This window comes from Leucopleurus acutus (genome assembly GCF_964270905.1).
Source record: "Leucopleurus acutus genome assembly, chromosome: 3".
NCBI classification, from domain to species: Eukaryota; Metazoa; Chordata; class Mammalia; order Artiodactyla; family Delphinidae; genus Leucopleurus; species Leucopleurus acutus.
Genome location: NC_139145.1, coordinates 148,924,106 through 148,947,143, shown reverse-complemented (window position 1 = coordinate 148,947,143; position 23,038 = coordinate 148,924,106). Strand labels below are relative to the sequence as shown.

At 37.3% G+C, this 23,038-nt stretch overlaps 1 protein-coding gene across 1 annotated transcript in view; it reads left to right on the top strand.

Annotated features, from left to right (window-relative positions):
• Positions 1 to 5,999: 5,999 nt before the first annotated feature.
• LOC309959933 (phosphorylase b kinase regulatory subunit beta-like) overlaps positions 6,000 to 23,038 on the top strand; it is a gene marked incomplete at its 5' end in the record, with an annotated part of 48,374 nt that continues 31,335 nt past the window's right edge. The window contains 1 exon segment of the mRNA XM_082836480.1: positions 6,000 to 6,127. Within this exon segment, the coding sequence (XP_082692606.1) occupies positions 6,000 to 6,127 (128 nt within the window).

Below are 23,038 nucleotides of genomic sequence, written 5' to 3'. Positions count from 1 at the left end.
GTACTACGAAAATGTTCCATGGTAATCTTGTATTTTCTCTGCCCAGCCTAAAACCATCCATTTCTCCAAGAAGTGCTGGCTCCTTTAACTGAGTGGTATTTAGAGACCAAGATCTTGGTGCTTGGACTATACTTTTTTTATTTCCCCTTTAACATCATTATTGGAGTATAATTGCTTTACAATGTTGTGTTAACTTCTGCTGTAAAACAAAGTGAATCAGCTATATGCATACGTATATCCCCATATCCACTCCCTCTTGCGTCTCCTTCCCACACCCTTTACCTCACCCCTCTAGATGGTCTCAAAGCACCAAGCTGGTCTCCTTGTGCTATGTGGCTGCTTCCCACTAGCTATCTATTTTACATTTGGTAGTGTATATATGTCCATGCTAATCTCTCACTTCATCCCAGCACACCATTTCCCATCCCTGTGTCTTCAGGTCCATTCCCTAGTCTGTGTCTTTATTCCTGTCATGCCCCTAGGTCCATCAGAACCTTTTTTTTCTTTTTTTAGATTCCATATATATGTGTTAGCATATGGTATTTGTTTTTCTCTTTCTGACTTACTTCACTCTGTATGACAGACTCTAGGTCCATCCACCTCAATACAAATAACTCAGTTTAGTTTCTTTTTATGGATGAGTAAGATTCCATTGTACATATGTGCCACATCTTCTTTATAAAACCATCTGTTGATGGACATCCATGTCTGGCTATTGTAAATAGTGCTGCAATGAACATTGGGGTCCATGACTCCTTTTAAATTATGGTTTTCTCAGGGTATATGCCCAGTAGTGGGATTGCTGGGTCATATGGTAGTTCTATTTTTAGTTTTTTAAGGAAGCTCCATACTGTTCTCCATAGTGGCTGTGTCAATTTACATTCCCACCAACAGTGCAAGAGGGTTCTCTTCTCTCCACACCCTCTCCAGCATTTATTGTTTGTAGATATTTTGATGATGGCCATTCTGAGCAGTGTGAGGTGTTACCTCATTGTAGTTTTGATTTGCATTTCTCTAATGATTAGTGATGTTGAGCATGTTTTCATGTGTATGTTGGCAATCTGTATATCTTCTTGGGAGAAATGTCTATTTAGGTCCTCTGCCCATGTTTGGATTGGGCTGTTTTTTTGTATTGTTTTGTTTTTGATATTGAGCTGCATGAGCTGCTTGTATATTTTGGAAATTAATGCTTTGTCAGTTGCTTCATTTGCAAATATCATCTCTCATTCTGAGGGTTGTCTTTTCACCTTGTTTATGGTTTCCTTTGCTGTGCAAAGCTTTGAAGTTTCACTAGGCCCCATTTGTTTATTTTTGTTCTTATTTCCTTTTCTCTAGGAGATGAGTCAAAAAGGATCTTGCTGTAATTTATGTCATAGAGTGTTCTGACCATGTTTTCCACTAAGAGTTTTATACTGTCTGGCTGTACATTAAGTCTTTAATCCATTTTGAGTTTATTTTTGTGTATGGTGTTAAAGAGTGTTCTAATTTCATTCTTTTACATGTAGCTGTCGAGTTTTCCCAGCACCACTTACTGAAGAGGTGGCCTTTCCTCCACTGTATACTCTTGCCTCCTTTATCAAAGATAAGTTGACCATATGTGCGTGGGTTTATCTCTGGGCTTTCTATCCTGTTCCATTGATCTATATTTCTATTTTTGTGCCAGTACCATCATGCCTTGATAACTGTAGCTTTGTAGTATAGTCTGAAGTCTGAGAGCCTGATTCCTCCAGCTCCATTTTTCTTTCTCAGGACTGCTTTGGCTATTTGGGGTCTTTTGTGTTTCCATACAAATTGTGCAATTGTTTGTTCTAGTTCTGTGAAAAATGCGATTGGTAGTTTGATAGGGATTACACTGAATCTGTAGATTGCTTTGGGTAGTAGAGTCATTTTCACAATGTTGATTCTTCCAATCCAAGAACATGGTATATCTCTCCATCTGTGTGTGTCATCTTTGATTTCTTTCATCAGTGTCTTATAGTTTTCTGCATACACATTTTTTGTCTCCGTAAGTAGTTTTCTTGCTAGGTATTTTATTCTTTTTGTTGCAATGGTAAATGAGAGTGTTTCCTTAATTTCTCTTTCAGATTTTTCATCATTACTGCATAGGAATGCAAGAGATTTCTGTGCATTAATTTTGTATCCTACTACTCTACCGAATTAATTGATTGGCTCTAGTAGATAGCAACTTTAGGATTCTCTATGTATAGTATCATGTCATCTGCAAACAGTGACAGGTTTACTTCTTGTTTTCTGATTTGGATTCCTTTTTTTTCTTATTCTTCACTAATTGCTGTGGCTAAAACTTCCAAAACTGTTGAATAATAGTGGTGAGAGTGGGCAACCTTGTCTGTTTCCTGATCTTAGTGGAAATTGTTTCAGATTTTCACCATTGAGAATGATGTTGGCTGTGGGTGTGTCATATATGACCTTTATTATGTTGAGGTAGTTTCCCTCTATGCCTACTTTCTGGAGAGTTTTTTTCATAAATGGGTGTTGAATTTTGTCAAAAGCTTTTTCTGCATCTATTGAGATTATCATATGGTTTTATCCTTCATTTTATTAGTATGGTGTATCACATTAATTGATTTGCATATATTGAAGAATCCTTGCATTCCTGGGATAAAATTCACTTGATCATAGTGTATGATCCTTTTAATGGACTGTTGGATTCTGTTTGCTAGTATTTTGTTGAGGATTTTTGCATCTATATTCATCAGTGATATTGGTCTGTTGTTTTCTTTTTTTGTGACATCTTTGTCTGGTTTTGGTATCAGGGTGATGGTGGCCTCGTAGAATGAGTTTTGGGGTGTTCCCTCCTCTGCTCTATTTTGGAAAAGTTTGAGAAGGATAGGTGTTAGCTCTTCTCTAAATGTTTGATAGAATTTGCCTGTGAAGCAATCTGGTCCTGGACTTTTGTTTGTTGGAAGATTTTTAATCACAGTTTCGATTTCAGTGCTTGTGATTGGTCGGTTTATATTTTCTATTTTTTCATGGTACAGTCTCGGAAGGTTGTGCTTTTCTAAGAATTTGTCCATTTCTTCCAGGTTGTCCATTTAATTGGCATAGAGTTGCTTGTAGTAATCTCTCATGATCCTTTGTATTTCTGCAGTGTCAGTTGTTACTTCTCCTTTTTCATTTCTAATTCTGTTGATTTCAGTCTTCTCCTTTTTTTTCTTGATGAGTCTGGCTAATGGTTTATTAATTTTATTTATCGTCTCAAAGAACCAGCTTTTAGTTTTATTGATCTATGCTATCATTTCCTTCATTCTTTTTCTTTAATTTCTGATCTGATCTTTATAATTTCTTTCCTTCTGCTAACATTTTTTTTGTTGTTGTTCTTCTTTCTCTAATTTCATTAGGCATAAGGTTAGGTTGTTTATTTGAGATTTTTTTGTTTGTTGAGTTCGGATTTTGTTGCTATAAACTTCCCACGAGAACTGCTTTTGCTGCATCCCATAGGTTTTGGGTTGTTGTGTTTTCATTGTCATTTGTTTCTAGGTATTTTTTGATTTCCTCTTTGATTTCTTCAGTGATCTCTTGGTTATTTAGCAGCATATTGTTTAGCCTCCATGTGTTTGTATTTTTTACAGTTTTTTTTCCTGTAATTGATATCTAGTCTTGTACTGTTTTGGCTGGAAAAGATACTTGATACCATTTCAATTTTCTTAAATTTACCAAGGCTTGATTTGTGACCCAAAATATGGTCTATCCTGGAGAATGTTCCATGAACACTTGAGAAGAAAATGTATTGTGTTGTTTTTGGATGGAATGTCCTATAAATATCAATTAAGTTCATCATGTTTAATGTGTCATTTAAAGCTTGTGTTTCTCTATTTATTTTCATTTTGGATGATCTTTCCATTGCTGAAAGTGGGGTGTTAAAGTCCCCTACTATGAATGTGTTACTGTCGATTTCCCCTTTCATGGCTGCTAGCATTTGCCTTATGTATTTTGAGGTGCTCCTATGTTGGGTGCATAAATATTTACAGTTGTTATATCTTCTTCTTGGATTGATCCCCTGATCATTATGTAGCGTCCTTCTTTGTCTCTTGTAAGTCTTTATTTTAAAGTCTGTTTTGTCTGATATGAGTATTGCTATTCCAGCTTTCTTTTGATTTCCATTTACATGAAATATCTTTTTCCATCCCCTCACTTTCAGTCTGTATGTGTCCCTAGGTCTGAAGTGGGTCTCTTGTAGACAGCATATGTATGGGTCTTTTATTTCTATCCATTCAGCCAGTCTACGTCTTTTGGTTGGAGCATTTATTCCACTTACATTGAAGGTAATTATCAGTATGTATGTTCCTCTTACCATTTTCTTAATTGTTTTGGGTTTGTTTTTGTAGGTCTTTTCCTTCTCTTGTGTTTCCTGCCTAGAGAAGTTTTTTAGCATTTGTTGTAATGCTGGTTTGGTGGTGCTGAATTCTCTTAGCTTTTGCTTATCTCTAAAGGTTTTAGTTTCTCTGTCGAATCTGAATGAGATCCTTGCTGGGTAGAGTAATCTTGGTTCTAGGTTTTTCCCTTTCTTCACTTTAAATATGTCCTGCCACTCCCTTCTGGCTTGCAGAGTTTCTGTTGAAAAATCAGCTGTTAACCTTATGGGGATTCCCTTGTATGTTATTTGGTGCTTTTCCCTTGCTGCTTTTAATATTTTTTCCTTGTATTTAATTTTTGATAGTTTCAATAATATGTATCTCTGTGTGTTTCTCTTTGGGTTTATCCTGTATGGTACTCTCTGTGCTTCCTGGACTTGATTGACTATTTCCTTTCCCATGTTACGGAAGTTTTCAACTATCATCTCTTCAAATTTTTTCTCAGCCCCTTTCTTTTTCTCTTCTTCTTCTGGAACCTATATAATTCGAATGTTGGTGTGTTTAATGCTGTCCCAGAGGTCTCTGAGACTGTCCTCAAGGCTTTTCATTCTTTTTTCTTTATTCTGCTCTCTGGCAGTTATTTCCACCATTTAATCTTCCAGCTCACTTATCTGTTCTTCTGGCTCAGCTCTTCTGCTATTGATTCCTTCTAGAGTATTTTTATTTTCAGGAATTGTGTTGTTCATCACTCTTTGTTTGCTCTTTAGTTCTTCTCGATATTTGTTAAATGTTTCTTGTATTTTCTCCATTCTGTTTCTGAGATTTTGGATCATCTTTACTATCATTACACTGAATTCTTTTTCGGGTAGGTTGCCTATTTCATCTTCATTTATTTCTCTTGTAGGTTTTTACCTTTTCCTTCGTTCGTAACATATTTTTTTGTTATTTCATTTTTTTTTTTTTTCTCTTTTTGATGGGTGGTGCTGTATTCCTGTCTTACTGGTTGTTTGGCCTGAGACATCCAGCACTGGAATTTTCAGGCAGTTGGATAGAGCTGGGTCTCAGTGCTGAGATGAGGACCTCCGAGGGGCCTTACTCCAATTAATATTCCCTGGGGTCTGAGGTTCTGTGTTAGTCCAGCGGTTTGGACTCAGAGCTCCCACCACAGGAGCTCAGGCCCAACCTCCAGCCTGGGAGCCTAGATCTTGCAAGCTTTGTGGTGTGGTAAAAAAAAAAAAAAAAAAAAAAAAAAAAAAAAAAGAAAAAAAGGAGCAGTACAGTATCAAAGAATAAAGAATGAAATACAATTAGAAAGATAAAAAATATATTAGGAAAAAGAAAACTGTAATTGAAAGAACTGCAACAAAGTAAAATAAAATCACAAAAGAAAAAAGAAAAAAAAGGGGGGGCAAACAAGCCAAAAGGAAAGGAGAGAACAATAACAAAGTATAAATAATAAAATAAAATTAGAAAAATAAAAGATTTATTAGGAAAAATAAAAATATGTAAGTATCAACAACAATGGATCAACAAGGTAAAACAGAACCCCAATCTCAAAAAGGAAAAAAGAAAAGAAAAAAAAAGCCTTGGCTATGTGGGCGGAGTTTAGGCAGGGGTGGAACTTAGGCAAGGGCAGGGTTTATGGTGGGGCTGGACCTAGGCGGGTGGTGGGGGTGACGTTCGAGCATGGGGCAGGGCCTAGGTGGGGCGACACTCAAGTCTGGGGCAGGGCCTCTGCTTAGGACCTGTGCAGAAGGGGAGAAGCAGCACATGGAACAGAGGGCCTCTGGAGTGTGGAGTTCTGGAGTTTCGAGGTAGGGCCCGGAGTGAGGGTGAGGGGCAGGGCTTGGGCTCTGTGCGGCAGGAGGGTGGCTCTGAGGGCAGAGAATCACTGGCTGCGTTCCCTTTTGTTCCTTCATGCCCCTCCCCCACCGTCTCCCCCATCACCACTGGACCGCTAACCATACGTGGGTCCTTCTGTGTGTAGGAACTCCTCCCCTCCCCCAACCGCCCCTCAGGGGTGCCGGTCCCGTAGGTCCAGCCTTTACTTTTGCTCCCCCTTCCCTCCCTCCCACTCACTCAGGGCCCACGGGGCTGGAGGGGGCCTCGGTGGGCAGAGGGTCAGGCCCGGGATCTCAGCAGGTTCCTGGGAGTCCAAGTGGGCAGGGGAAGCCTGGCTACACTCCCTTTTGATCCTCTGCCCTTCCAATGGTTCCCCAATTTCCCCCTTCCGGTGTGGGATCCCTTCCCCTCCCCCAGCTGCCCCTCAGGGGCGCCAGTCCTGTCCCGCCTCCACTTCTCCTCCCCCTTCACTCCCCCCACGCCACATGTCCTACCTGTCACTGGGGGTTCCTCCCTTCCCCTTAGGTGTCTGTGATCCCCCACCAGTGTATGGTAGGTGCCCTAGTTGTGAGGAGATGCGAATTCCACGTCCTCCTAGTATGCCATCTTGACTCCATTGGACTATACTTTTTAAAAAATTATTGTAGTTTTATCATATATATTATAATCAGGGAATATAAATCCTTCATTTTGGGGTCTCTATAAAAATTACTTGGGCTATTCTAGGTCCTTTGCCTTTCTACATAAATTTTAGTCTCATCTTGTCAATTTCCAATTTCTGCTTATATTTTGTTTGGAGTTGCACAGAACCTATATATAAATTTGAAGAGAACTGATATCTAAATAATATTGGGTCTTTGGATATATGAATAAGGTGTATCTTTCCATTTACTTAGGTCTTTAATTTCTCTCTACAATGTTTCATAGTTTTTAGTATGTAGGTCTTGAATGTCTCTTGTCAAAATAATCAGAGTATTACATATTTTTGATGTTACTGTAAATAGTACTTTATTAATTTCATTTTCTATGTGGCCATTATTAGTATATGAAATATGCCACATTTCTAAATTCATTTACTAGTTGTAATAGGTTTTGACTAGATTACTTAAAATTTTCTACATAGATGATCATGGATCTACGAATAAAGTCAGCTTAAATTTTTTTCTTTCCATTATATATGTCTTTAATACTTTTTTTTGTTTTATTGCACTTGCTCATATTTCCAGTAAAGTGTTCAAAAGAAGTGATGACAGTGAATATCTTTGCCTCATTCCTGATCATAGAAGGAAAGCATTCAACTTTTCATCTTTAAATATGATGTCAGTCCTAGGTTTTTCATGTATGTCTTTTATTAGGTTCATAAACTTTTTCTATTTCTAGTCTGCTGAGAGTTTTATCAGAAATGGATGTTGAAATTTGTGAAATTCATTATCTGCATCTATTTAGATGATCATATGATTTTTATTTTTAAAATATTAACATGTTAAATTATACTGATTGATTTTCAAATGCTAAACCAGTCTTTCATTTCTGGGATAAACCTCTCCTGATTATTATTTATTGATATTAGCTTTTCAATATACTTTTGGATTCCATTTGCTAAAATTAAAAAAAAAAACTTTCTCTGTGTCAGTGAGAGATATCGACCTGAAGTTTTCTTTTCTTATAAAACCTTTGATATTGCTTCACTATCTTCTGGTTCACATTGTTGTTTCCCTTATGAAATCTGTTGTCATTCTCATCTTTTTTCCTTAGTATAAAAAGTGTCCTTTTACCTCTGGCTGTTTTTAAGATTTTCTCTTTAAGCAATTTGATTATGATGTCCTACAACTTTGTTTTTATTTGGGTTTTGTTTAGCTTGTTCCTGTGGCTTCATAGTTCTCATAAAATTTGGAAATTTTCATCCAATATTTCTTCAAATATTTTTTCTGTGATCCTTCCTACTCATCTTCTAGGATTCCAATTATACACACTCAGGAAGAAGGGAAAAATGAAATTTGGGTATGACCACAAATCTCTGTCACATGGATATTCTAAATCCAACAACAGATCCTGTTCCAATTTTTGCACTGGCTTTATCTTATTTAATTCTATAGTTCACAATAGCCAAGTTAGATCTTTTCATTTTCAAATATTATGAGGTGTAAGCAAATATTTCTAAATACCTCAGAACCACAGCTCTTTCAGTATAACAGAGTGTTCAATAACTACTGTTATCTAACTGCTTGGATCTCTAATTTCAGATGGATGTTTTCCTAAGCAAATAGAACTTCTCTCCACCTGGGCAGAGTGTACTGTCACCTTCTTAGGTATTTACGTGAAACACCTGTCCCATTCCCATGTGAAGTCACAATATAGTAGGTTATGTGAAATAATAGAATTATAACTGATAAATAGAAGAAACACAAAGCAAGAAGCAATTAGCTCAGTCACAGATGAAAGAAGCTTACAGAAGGCTATCAACAGAAGGAAATCCTGAGTAGGAGTCTGAAACATGCTCACCAGGAAACTAAGAAGGGAAAGAATATATTAGACAGTTATAGATGCATAAGAGAATCTGCTGTGATGGGATCACTGAGAACCTTTCAGTACCGTGGTAGAACAAAATGGGAAGAGTAGGTAGGAGATCGAGGTTGGAAAGGAGAATGCTTTGTATGCCATGATGGGGAGTCTGAATATAACCAGGGGAGTGACATGGTTGTATTTACATTTCAGAAAAATTACTCTGGTAGCTATGCAGGGAGGAGAAATAATAGCGGATAGGAGATTTGTGGAAGAAAACCATAACCCAGAAAAAATACAATGAAATCTTAGATTAAGGAAGCAAGAAGAAATAAGATGGAACAAATTCAGGAGATAATTTTTTAAATTACTTACAGTATGCTAGGCCTAAACGCCTAAAATGTTATTAACACATTTCTTTCTACACATCATCCTTATGAACTAGGTACAACTTTACACATAAAGGATCTGAGCTCACATAAATATGTAACCAGAATTCAAATGTAGGTATTCTGACACCATGGTCCATATTTTTGACCTTAGGAAAGCACAATCAACAGAATTTGGGAACTGTTCTGTTGGATAAAGGACCAATAGATATTCTTACCAGCACCTAATAGGTATGGAGCAAAAGGTAATAAATGATTAACAAAGAAAGAAATGACAAGATACTCCACCAGAGTGCCATTCCTTGCGTTGATTTTATGTATTCCAAATATGGAATTTTCTATAGGAAAATGTCAAGTCCTGTAGAAATTATGGGTTGTATTATTTCCTCAAAAAATTTTTGAGCAGAACACAGAGCTAGAATTCCATATGCTGAACTGTAAGCTTGTTTTGGATACCCTGGAGTAAAAACCCTCCTGTGCCTCAGAACACAAGTCTGAATCCCATCCCCAAACATACATATACTCATGAACATTCCCTGAAGAAAGGGGTGACAAAAATCACCCCTCGCTTACTCTCTACTTCTCACTGTTAGCTCTGACCAACATGTGGCTTCTCAATTATTAAATAGACCTAATAGTTGGGCTGATTATCCAGGGAAGTGTGGGCTCTTCATAGACAGGGCTGAAGTTGGCTGACACCACCATCTACTGGTCCTTTAGCACAAGGTATCGTATTCATTTCTAGCCTCTAGCAGCACATTCACAAGTTGGCCCCATAATTAACTAAATGGGCCCCTTCATTTAGGAGTGCCTCAGTCCTGAAGTCTCATTCCTGTCAGAGAGTCATCTCCTCTAGCCTATTTACTGAGGAGAGAAGGACTATTTATAAAATCAAACTTACATTGATGTGAATCAGCACATTAACATGCATTTCAAATTAGCATCAATGGATCACATTCTAGCCTCTTGGCCTCCACTGGCTCTGAAAAAACAGCCAGGCCCATATAGTTTCATTTACATCCTGTCAGGCACTCCATTACTTGCTATAGGCTGGGGAACCCAGCTGCTGAGGAGAGATTCCAGCTGGCTCGCAGACTTTTTCACCAAGCAATATGCTGAGTTAGCTCTAAGATACATATCTCAAGAAAAAAGCCTAAGTATACAAGATGAGAGTTTAATTAATACAAGAATGCCTCCTTTCCCTATGTGTATCATGTTATGTTAGTGTATATATGGCTGTGTGTGTGGGGTGAGTTATCTCCCAACAAAGGAGTAGAGAACATTCTTCCATATCTTAATGCTTGTGGATTTAATTCAGTCTAGTTAATTAAATATTTGTTGATTGTCTACCAGTTAGTTTCCAAGTATTGTGCTTTGCAGTGTTATGACCAAGAGAACTAACATAACATTTCTTCCCTTAAGATGCTCACCATCTATAATCCAGCAATTCTACTTCTGGGTATATATCTAAAGGAAACAAAATCTCTATCTCAAAAAGATCTGCACTCCCATGTTCACTGCAGCATTATTAAACTAGTCAAGACATGGAAACAACCTGGATGTCTATCAGTAGATGAATGGCTAAAGAAAATGTGGTATATATATACAATGGAATATTATTTGGCCATAAAAAAGGAAATCTTGCCATTTGCAGCAACATGGATGGACCTTGAGGGCATTATGTTAGGAAACAAGTCAGACATGGAAAGACAAATACTGTATGATCTTTTTTGGGAGTCTGAAAAAACTGAACTCACAGGAATGGAACAGAGAACAGATTCATGGTTGCCAGAGATGGGGCTTGGGGGTAGGGGAAACAGGTGAACATGATCAAAAGGCACAAACTTTCAGTTACAAGATACGTAAGTTCCGGGGATGTAATGTATAGCATGATGGCTATAGTTTACAATACTGTATTGTATATTTGAAAGTTGCTGAGAGAAGATAGAAGCAGGGACAAATCCACTACAACAGGAATTAAAGCAGAGAATATTGGCACAGATTTGAATAGGTTGGTACATTTTGCTGTTGGGAATATATAGGAATTCACATCTGATTTTTTTTTTCAGTTAATAAGATATAAAGTCATCAAGCAGTAGTGAAAGGGGAGGAGTGTTGTTAAAGTATGAATTACAGTTTGCATATTTTGTGAAACCCTTTGACCAGTTTCTTTTTCTTGGTGTCCTGGAAATACCCCCTTTTCCTTAGTATGGGGACTTTCCTTGTGGAACAGTGGTTAGGAATCTGCCTGCCAAGGCAGGGGACACAGGTTCGATCCCTGGTCTGGGAAGATTCCACATGCCACGGAGCAACTAAGCCCATGTGCCACAACTACTGTGCCTGCACCCTAGCGACTGCGAGCCACAACTACTAAGCCCACATGCCACAACTACTGAACCCCGCGTGCCTAGAGCCCGTTCTCAGCAACAAGAGAAGCCACCACAATGAGAAGCCTGTGCACCACAACGAAGAGTAGCCCCTGCTCACCGCAACTAGAGAAAGTCTGCATGCAGCAACGAAGACCCAATGCAGCCAAAAATAAATAAATTAATTAATTTAAAAAAAAAAAAAAAAGTATGGCCTAGTCCAGAGAGTGCTCATAGTTAATGGAAGACTGTAAAACATCACTTTTTCTTTACTATCAACTTGAATTTATCTATATGTATTTACATAATTCTACTGTAAAATTATAAATATTGACATTTAATAAGATTGTAAAATCTTAAATATTGAATGTGTAGGAGGCATTAGAGATTTTCTACTCATGGCCCTTTGTTACAGATAAATCTGAGTCGTAATTTCAGCAATTTGCATAATATAGATATATAGTGGTAAAAAAGAACAGATCCTATATATCCTAATTGTCATTCCAATGATATTCCATGCCTCTCATGTTTCAGTAACTTATGAAATAATTTTCTAGTTGGCATTGAGATATACATTATTTTTGCAGACCAAGTGGCTGCTAATACAGTGTCCACCTTTACATCTATCATAAATCCAAGGCATTCCTTTATGAAGTATTCTCTGAGCTCTTCAAGTATTGGCTGTTTCTCATTATTCAGGTGTCACTTCAAATGTCATTCTCTCAGAAAGGTCTTTCTTGACCACACATACCCTTCTGTGACTGCCATTAGCACACCATCTTATTTTATTTCCTTCATAACAATATACCTAATGTAAGTTATGGCACTTGTTTCCTTTTATATTGTCTCTGTCCCCCATAACACACTCTCCCTTTACAAATGTAAGCACCATGAGTGCTAGGCGACTTGTCCATCTCAACTATAACTATAAGCTCAGAGTCTTGTATTGAGCAAACTGACACTTAATTTAATCAGTGACTAATTTAACTAACTTAAATAATAAACAAATACTTGAACAAACCAGAGTTTTTAAACACCTAGAGATTATATAAAAATATTACATATATTTTTAACTTACACTCTAGCAAAATGTCAAATCTCTAAAGTAGCTATTTTAATAGTGATTTTGAAAGCAAATGGTACTATTTTATTTTTATATATTTGAAACTTTTTATTTAGAAATAATTTCAGACTTACAAAAATAGTACAAAGAATTCCCACATATCCTTCACCCAGATCCCCCAATTGTAAGAATTTTACCACATGTGTTTTGTCATTTTCTCCCCTCTCCCCATCCCTACAAATGTGTTCACTCTTTACCCCTAAATACATCAATGTGTGTATATCACAAAACCAAGGACACTTCAGACACAGCTTTAGTGCAGTGATCAAAATCCAGAAACTATCACTGACACATTATTATCTAACCTATAGGCCTTATTCAAACATTACCAATTGTCTCACTAATGTCCTTTATAGAAAAATGATTTTTTTTCCTGGTCCAGATTCCAATCTAAGATCATACACTGGATTTAGTAGTCATGTCTCCTTTATTCTAGATCAGTTTCTCAGTCTTTAATGACTTTAACATTTTGTAGAATATCCCTCAATTTAGCTTCACTTGATGTTTCCTCAAGGTTAGATTCACTTTTCCACTTTTGGGAGGAATAACACAGAAGAAATTCTGTGTCTTCCAGGTACACATTTTCAGGAAGCACATGATATTCATCCCATTACCAGCAATTTGGTTGTGGTAGTTTCTGTCAGGTTTGTCCACCATAAAGTTACTATTTTTCTTTTTATAATTAATTACTATTTTATGGAGAGATGCTTTGAGATTATGTAAAAATCTCATTTCTCATCCGGAAACTTTTGTCCATTAGTTTTGTTTTATTGTGCTTCACTTATTGCCCTTTGCAGATGTTGTGTTTTTTACAAATTGAAAGTTTGTGGCAACCCTGTGTTGAGCAAGTCTATTTGTGCCATTTTCCCAAAAGGATTTGTTCACTCTATGTGTCACATTTCGGTAATTCCTGCAATATTTCAAACTTTTTCATTATTATTATATTTGTTATGGTGATCATAATCTTTGATGTTACTGTTGTAATCATTTTGGGACACCACAAACTGTGCCTATATAAGACAGCGAAGTTAATAAATGTGTGTGTTCTGAGTGCTCCATCAACTGGCCCCTGTCTCTCTCACTCTTCTTGGGCATCCCTATTTCCTGAGACACAACAATATTGAAATTGGCCAATTAATAATTGTACAATGGCCTCTTAAGTCTTCAAGTGAAAGGAAGAGTCTCATGTCTCTCACTTTAAATCAAAAGTTAGAAATGGGCGTCCCTGGTGGCGCAGTGGTTGAGAGTTCACCTGCCGATGCAGGGGACACGGGTTCGTGCCCCGGTCTGGGAAGATCCCATATGCCGTGGAGCAGCCGGGCCTGTGAGCCATGGCCGCTGAGCCTGCGCGTCCGGAGCCTGTGCTCCGCAACGGGAGAGGCCACAACAGTGAGAGGCCCACGTACCGCAAAAAAAAAAAAAAAAAAAGTTAGGTCATATGGTAGTTCTATTTGTAGTTTTTTAAGGAACCTCCATACTGTTCTCCATAGTGGCTGTACCAATTCACTTTGTTATAAAGCAGAAACTAACACACCATTGTAAAGCAATTATACTCCAATAAGGATATAAAAAATAAATAAATAAAATACTCAGTATTCTGAGAAAAAAAAAAAGTTAGAAATGATTACGCTTAGAAATGATTAAGCCAAAAGAGGCCAAAAGCTAGGCCTCTTGATCCAGGTGGCCAAGTTGTGAATGCAAAGGAAAAGTTCCTGAAGAAAATTAAAAGTGCTATTCCAGTGAACACACAAATGTTAAACTGTGAAACAACTTTATTGCTGATATGGAGAAAGTTTTAGTGGTCTGGATAGAAGATCAAACCAGCTACAACATTCCCTTAAGCCAAAGCCTAATCCAGAGCAAGGCCCTGACTCTTTAATTCTGTGAAGGCTGAGAGAGGTGAGAAAGCTGCAGAAGAAAAGTCTGAAGCTAGCAGAGGTTGGGTTCATGAGGTTTAAGGAGAGAAGTCGTCTCCACAACATGAAAGTGCAAGGTGAAGCAGCAAGTGCTAATGTATAAACTGCTGCAGGTTATCCAAAAGATCGAGGTAAGATCATTAATGAAGGTGTCTACACTACACAACAGATTTTCAATGTAGATAAAACAGCCTTCTATTGGAAGAAGGTGCCATTTAGGACTTTCATAGCTGGAGAGGAGAAGTCAATGCCTGGCTTCAAAGCTTCAAAGGACAGGCTGACTGTCTAATTAGGGGCTAATGCAGCCAGTTACAGTGCTCATTTACCATTCCCAAAATCCTAGAACCCTTAAAAATTATGCTATATCTACTTTGCCTGTGCTCTATAAATGGAACAACAAAGCCTGGACAATAGCACATCTGTTTACAACATGCTTTACTGAATGTTTTAAGCCCACTGTTGAGACCTACTGCTCAGAAAAATATTCCTTTCAAAATATCACTGCTCATTGACAATGCATCTGGTCTCGCAATAGCTCTGATGGAGATGTACGAGATAAATGTTGCTTTCATGTCTGTTAACACAACATCCATTCTGTAGCCCATGGATCAAGGAGTAATTTCAACTTCCAAGTCTTAGTATTTAAGAAATACATTTTGTAAGGCTAAAGGTTCCATAGATAGTGATTCCTCTGATGAATATTGGCAAAGTTAATTGAAAACCTTATGGAAAGGACTTACCATTCTACATGCCATTAAGAACTTCTGTGATTTATGGGAAGAGGTCGAAATATCAAACTTAACAGGAGTTGGGGTGAAGGTGATTCCAAACCTCATGGATGACTTGGAGGGTTTCAAGACTTCAGTGGAAGATGTAACTGCATGTGGTGGAAACAGCAAGGGAACTTGAATTAGAAGTGGAGCCTGAAAATATGAATGAATTGCTGCAATCTCCTGATAAAACCTTAAAGGATGAGGTGTTACTTCTTATGGATGAACAAAGGAAATGGTTTCTTGAGATGGAATTTACTGCTGATGAAAATTCTGTGGAGACTGCTGAAATGACAATGAAGGATTTAGAATATTACATAAACTTAGTTGATAAAACAGCGGCAGAGTTTGAGAAGACTGACTCCAATTTTGAAAGAAATTCTGTGAGTAAAATGCTATCAAACGGCACTGCATGCTACAGAGAAATTATTTGTGAAAGGAAGAGTCAATCAATGTGGCAAATTTCATTGTTGTCTTCTTTTTCCTTCCAGTTTTATTAAGATATATTTGACATACAGCACTGTGTAAGTTTAAGGTGTAGAGCATAATGATTTGACTTACATACATCATGAAATGGTTACCACAGTAAGTTTAGTGAATATTCACTATCTCATATACATACAAAATTAAAGAAATAGAAAAATATTTTTCCTTATGATGAGAACTCAGGATTTACTCTCTTAACAACTTTTATATATAACAGTGTTAATTATATTTATCATGTTGTGCATTACATCCTTAGTTCTTACTTATAACTGAAGTTTGTACTTTTTTTACTACCTTCGCCCAATTCTCCCTCCTCCCCAACCCCTTCCTCTGGTAACCACAAATCTGATCTCTTTTTCTATGAGTTTGTTTTTGAAGTGTAATTGACCTACAACACTATGTTAGTTTCTGGTACATAACACAGTGATTCACTATTCTATACCTTTCAAGATGATCATCATAAGTCTAGTTACCATATGTCAACATACATAGATATTACATAATTATTGACTATATTCCCCACATTATACATTTCATACCCATGACTCACTGATTTTTGTAACTGGAAAGTTTGTAGTTTAATTTTTGTAACTGGAAGTTTCTAGCTCTTAATATCCCTCATCCCTCATGCCCCACCTCTTCCCCTCTGGCAACTACCTGTTTGTTCTCTGCATCTATGACTCTGTTTCTGTTGTGTCTATTCATTTGTTTTTGTTTTTATTTTTATGTTTTGATTCCACATATAAGTGAAATCATACAGTATTTGTCTTTCTCTGTCTGACTTGTTTCACCTAGTATAATACCCTGTTGTCCCAAATGGCAAGATTTCCTTCTTTTTTATGGCTCAGAAATATTCCATTGTACATATATACTACATCTTATTTATCCATTCATCTATTGATGGGAACTTAGGTAGCTTATCTTGGCTATTGCAAATAATGCTGCAGTGAACATAGGGGTGCATGTATCTTTTTGAATTAGTGTTTGCCTTTTCTTTAGATAAATACCCAGGAGTAGAATTGTTGGGTTATATGGTAGTTCTATTTTTAATCTTTGGAGGATTCTCCATACTGTTATCCACAGTGGATGCACCAGTTAGCATCCCCACCAATAGTACTCAAGGTTCCCTTTGCTTTACATCCTTGCCAATGCTTGTTATTTGTTGTATTTTTGATAATAGCTATTCTGACAGGTGTGAGGTGATACCTCATTGTGGTTTTGATTCATAGTGCCCTGATGATTAGTGATGTTGAGCATACATTTTTTAATGAGCCTGTTGGCCATCTGTATGACTTCCTTGAAAATTGTCTATTCAGGTCCTCTGCCCATTTTTTAATTGAGTTGTTTGGTTTTTCTTGATGTTGAGTTGTATGAGATCTTTGTATATTTTGGATATTAACCCCTTGTTGGATATATTGTTTGCAAATATCTTCTCTCATTCAGTAGGTAGCCTTTTCATTTTGTTGATAGTTTCCTTTGCTGTGCAAAAGCTTTTTAGTTTGATAGATTCCCATTTTTTAATATTTGCTTTTGTTGCTAATGCCTGAGAAGACATATCCAAAAATTATTGGATACATCAAAGAGCATACGGCCTATGTTTTCTTCTAGAAGATTTATGGTTTCAGGTCTTACATTTAAGTATTTAATCCATCTTGAGTGTATTTTTGTATATGGTGTGAGAAAATAATACAGTCTGATTCTTTTGCATGTAGTGGTCCAGTTTTCCCAACACCATTTATTGAAGAAGCTGTCTTTTCCACACTGTGTATTCTAGCCTCTTTTATCATAGATTAATTGCCCATATAAGTGTGGGTTCATTTCTGGGCTCTCTATTCTGTTCCACTGATCTATGTGGCTGTTTTTGTGCCAGTACCATACTGGGTTTTTTGGTTTGTTTGTTTTTTAAAATTTATTTCTTATACAGTGGGTTTTTATTAGTTATCTACTTTATACCTATTAGTGTATATCTGTCAACCCCAATCTCCAATTCATCCCACCACCACCACCCGCCAACCCCGATTTCCCCCTTTGGTGTCTATATGTTTTTTCTCTACAACTGTGCCTCTAGTTCGGCCTTGCAAACTTGTTCATCTGTACTATTTTTCTCAATTCCACATATATGCATTAATATATGATATTTGTTTTTCTCTTTCTGACATACTTCCTTCTGCATGACAGTCTCTAGATCCATCCACTTCTCTACAAATGACCTAATTTTGTTCCTTTTTATGGCTGAGTAATATTCCACTGTATATATGTACCACATCTTCTTTATCCATTCATCTGTCAATGGGCATTTAGGTTGCTTCCATGACTTGGTTGCAATGAACACTGGAGTAGATGTAGTGCTGCAATGAACATTGGGGTGCATGTGTCTTTTTGAATTATGGTTTTCTCTCGGTATATGCCCAGCAGTGGGATTGCTGGGTCACATGGTAGTTCTATTTTTAGTTTTTAAGGAACCTCCATACTGTTCTCCATAGTGGCTGTATCAATTTACATTCCCACCAATAGTGCAAGAGGGTTTCCTTTTCTCCACACCCTCTCCAGCATTTGTTGTTTGTAGACTTTCTGATGATGCCCATTCTGACCGGTGTGAGGTGATACCTCATTGCAGTTTTGATTTGCATTTCTCTAATAATTAGTGACGTTGAGCAGCTTTTCATGGGCCTCTTGGTCATCTGTATATCTTCTTTGGAGAAATGTCTATTTAGGTCTTCTGCCCATGTTTGTATTGGGTTGTTTGTTTTCTGGATATTGAGCTGCATGAACTGTTTATATATTTTGGAGATTAATCCTTTGTCCATTAATTCGTTTGCAAATATTTTCTCCCATTCTAAGGGTTGTCTTTTTGTCTTGTTTATAGTTGCCTTCGCTATGCAGAAGTTTTTAAGTTTCATTAGGTCCCACTTGTTTATTTTTGTTTTTATTTCCATTACTCCAGGAGGTGGATCAAAAAAGATCTTGCTGTGATTTATGTCAGAGTGTTCTTCCTATGTTTTCCTCTAAGAGTTTTATAGTGTCCGGTCTTATATTTAGGTCTTTAATCCATTTTGAGTTTATTTTTGTGTATGGTGTTAGGGAGTGTTCTAATTTCATTCTTTTATATGTAGCTGTCCTGTTTTCCCAGCACCACTTATTGAAGAGGCTGTCTTTTCTCCATTGTATATCCTTACCTCCTTTGTCATAGATTAGTTGACCATAGGTGTGTGGGTTTATCTCAGGGTTTTCTATCCTGTTCCATTGATCTATATTTCTGTTTTGTGCCAGTACCATATTGTCTTGACTACTGTAGCTTTGTAGTATAGTCTGAAGTCAGGGAGTCTGATTCCTCCAGCTCCATTTTTTTCTCTCAAGATTGCTTTGGCTATTTGGGGTCTTTTGTGTCTTCATACATATTTTAAGACTTTTTGTTCTATATCTGTAAAAAATGCCATGGGTAATTTGATATGGATTGCATTGAATCTGTAGATTGCTTGGGTAGTATAGTCATTTTCACAATATTGATTCTTCCAATCCAAGAACATGGTATATGACTCCATCTGTTTGTGTTATCTTTGATTTCTTTCATCGGTGTCTTATAGTTTTCTGAGTAGAGGTCTTTTACCTCCTTAGGTGGGTTTATTCCTAGGTATTTTATTCTTTTTGTTGCAATGGTGAATGGGATTGTTTCCTTAATTTCTCTTTCTGATCTTTCATTGTTAGTGTATAGGAATGCAAGAGATTTCTGTGCATTAATTTTGTATCCTGCAACTTTACCAAATTCATTGATTAGCTCTAGTAGTTTTCTGGTGGCATCTTTAGGATTATCTAAGTATTTATTATGTCATCTGCAAACAGTGACAGTTTTACTTCTTTTTCAATCTGTATTCCTTTTATTTCTTTTTCTTCTCTGATTGCTATGGCCAGGACTTCCAAAACTATGTTGAATAACAGTGGTGAGAGTCAGTACCATACTGTTTTGATTACTGTAGCTTTGTAGTATACTTTGAAATCAGGGAGCAAGATACCCTTAGCTTTGTTCTTCTTTCTTAAAATGTTTTGGCTATTCAGGGTCTTTTGTGTTTCCATACAATTTTAGTATTATTTGTTCTAATTCTGTGAAAAATGTCATTGGTATTTTGATAGAGATTGCATTGAATCTGTAGATTGCTTTGGGGAATACGGTCATTTTAAGAATATTATCTTCCAATCCATGAACACAGTATACCTTTCCATCTCTTTGAGTCATCTTCAATTTCTTTCATCAGTGTCTTACACTTTTCTGAGTACAAGTCTTTTACCTCCTCAGTTAGATTTATTCCCAGGTATTTTATTCTTTTGATGTGACTGTAAATGGGATTGTTTTCTTAACTTCTCTCTCTAATAGCTCACTGTTAGTGTATAAAAACGAATAGATTTCCATATATTAATTTTGTATCCTGCAAACTTTACCAAATTCATTGATGAGTTCCAGTAGGTTTTGGTGACATCTTTAGGATTTTTTATGTATAATACCATGTCATTTGCAAACAGTGACAGATTTACTTCTTCCTTTCCAGTTTGGATTCCTTTTATTTCTTTTCCTTGTCTGACTGCTGTGTTAAGGACTTCCAATACTATGTTGAATAAAAGTGGTAAGAGTGGGCATTCCTGATTTTAGAGGAAATGCTAATTTTAGCTTTTCCTCATTGAGTATGATGTTAGCTGTGGGCTTTTCACAAATGGCCTTTATTATGTTGAGGTATGTTTCCTCTCTACTCACTTTGTTGAGAGTTCTTTTTGTTTGTTTTTTTCATTTTTTAAAATATATTTATTTATTTATTTTTGGCTGTGTTGGGTCTTCGTTGCTGTGCGCAGGCTTTCTCTAGTTACAGAGAGCAGGGGCTACTCTTTTGCGGTGTGTGGGCTTCTCATTGTGGTGGCTTCTCTTGTTGTGGAGCATGGGCTCTAGGCACATGGGCTTCAGTAGTTGTGGCATGTGGACTCAGTAGTTGTGGCTTGCGGGCTCTAGAGCACAGGCTCAGTAGTTGTGGTGCACAGGCTTAGTTGCTTCATGGCATGTGGGATCTTCCCAGACCAGGGCTCGAACCCGTGTCCCCTGCATTGGCAGGCAGATTCTTAACCACTGCACTACCAGGGAAGTCCCAGAGAGTTTTTATCATAAATAGATGTTGATTATCTTAAGAAATTGCCACCCCAGTCCTCAGCAACCACCATCCTGATCTGTCAGCAGCCATCAACATCAAGACAAGAACTTCTGAGGGGCTTCCCTGGTGGCACAGTGGTTGAGAGTCTGCCTGCCGATGCAGATGACACGGGTTTGTGCCCCGGTCTGGGAAGATCCCACATGCCGCAGAGCGGCTAGGCCCGTGAGCCATGGCCGCTGAGTCTGCGCATCTGGAGCCTGTGCTCCGCAACAGGAGAGGCCACAACAGTGAGAGGCCCACGTACAGCAAAAAAAAAAAAAAAAAAAAAAGACAAGAACTTCCACCAGAAAAAAGATCATGACTCACTGAAGGCTCAGATGATGGTTAGTAACAAAGTATATTCTAATTAAGGTATGTATATTGGGTTCTTTTAGACATAATGCTACTGCACAGTTAATAGACTACCATATAGTGTAAACATAACTTTTATATGCACTGGGAAACCAAAAAATCCTTGTGACTCACTTTATTGCAGTGGTGTGAAACTGAACCCACAATACCTCTAAGGTATGCCTGTATTCATATATGTATGTATATAAGTAAAAACTCATGGATTTTAATACATCAGTATTTATTTTGATGCTCATTTGCCCAAGACTTGGACAGTGGGAGCCCTTAAACTAGTTCCTCCTCCCTTTTGATATGTTTTCATCACTATTTGAGCACTTCCTTCCTTACAGGCACACATGCAAAAAAAGTGTTCTAATCTCAACTTGAACTTTAGCTACACTAGCTCCAGAACTGGTCATTTTTCTAAGGATCCCTGGTTCTTTTTAGGGAAGAATTGTATTTAGAAACTACTATCTGGGTGCTAGGGATCTAGCACATCCGTATCTATCATTATATTTAAAACCATGAGTCCATACTGACATCTCCAATCCCAATGTAACATCAGAATTTTGTTCTAGTCGTCTTCCTGAACATCTCTGTAACTTGCTTCTCTGACAATCAGAAACCTTGCTCTCATAATCCAGTGTATTTACTTATTTGCTCAGAACTAGGATGCACTTCATATATTTCAGAATTGCTTAATCTATACCCTTGTGAAAAACAAACCCACTAACTAGAATCAATATTTGTTTAAAGTTCTTTTTGTATGTAACCTGAAAGTATGTAATCAAATTACAGTGCTGGAACTAGTTTAAATTTAAAATGTGTGTGTCTTAATATACTTATTCAGTTCCTATTGATGGAAACTGAATACATATTGGCAAATTAATCCCCATAGAAATCATACATTCCCACCATGTATGTATGAAAAGGCCTATTTCCTCACAGCCTTACCCACACAGTGTATTATCTAACATATTTAACACTAATTCTTAACAATTTCACAGTGAAAAAATGGCATTACAATGTAGTTTTATTTTATACTTATGAGTGAGTTGAGCATTTTCATATGTTTAGGAACCATCGGCGTTTCCTTTTCTGTGAACTGTATTTTCATAGCCTTTACCCTGATCTGGTATATTTCCAAATAATTATTTGAGCATTGGGTTAGGGTTCTGTAATGAATACAATGCTGGCCCTTGACTATAATTATTTCAGGGGTAGAATGATTAGATGAGACCAAACATCTGACCTAGAGGAATGAAATTCATAGACAGAACTGATCCAAGTAGATTTCTTCACCTCAAAACTTGAACTGGGGGCTTCCCTGGTGGCACAGTGATTAAGAATATGCCTGCCAATGCAGGGGACACAGGTTTGATCCCTGGTCCGGGAAGATCCCACATGCCGCAGAGCAACTAAGCCTGTGTGCCACAACTACTGAGCCTGTGCGCCTAGAGCCCGTGCTCCACAAGAGAAGCCACCACAATGAGAAGCCCGCACACCACAACCAAGAGTAGCCCCCGCTGACTGCAACTAAAGAAAGCCCGCACGCAGCAATGAAGACCCAACACAGCCAAAAATAAAAATAAATAAATTTATTAAAAAAAAAATTGAACTGGACCAAGACTGAGTCACTTAGATTTTCGTAAGCCCTTAAGATAAAGTATCTTGTAGATATAGGATGTCAGTTTCTGTTGGAGCTGGTACCATGATAAGCCAAAGTGATCTGCTGACTGAAGTTATAAGTGAAAGCAGAAATAGAGAAAAATGATGGTCAAGAAGAAAAAAATGGGAAAGATACTCAGTGAG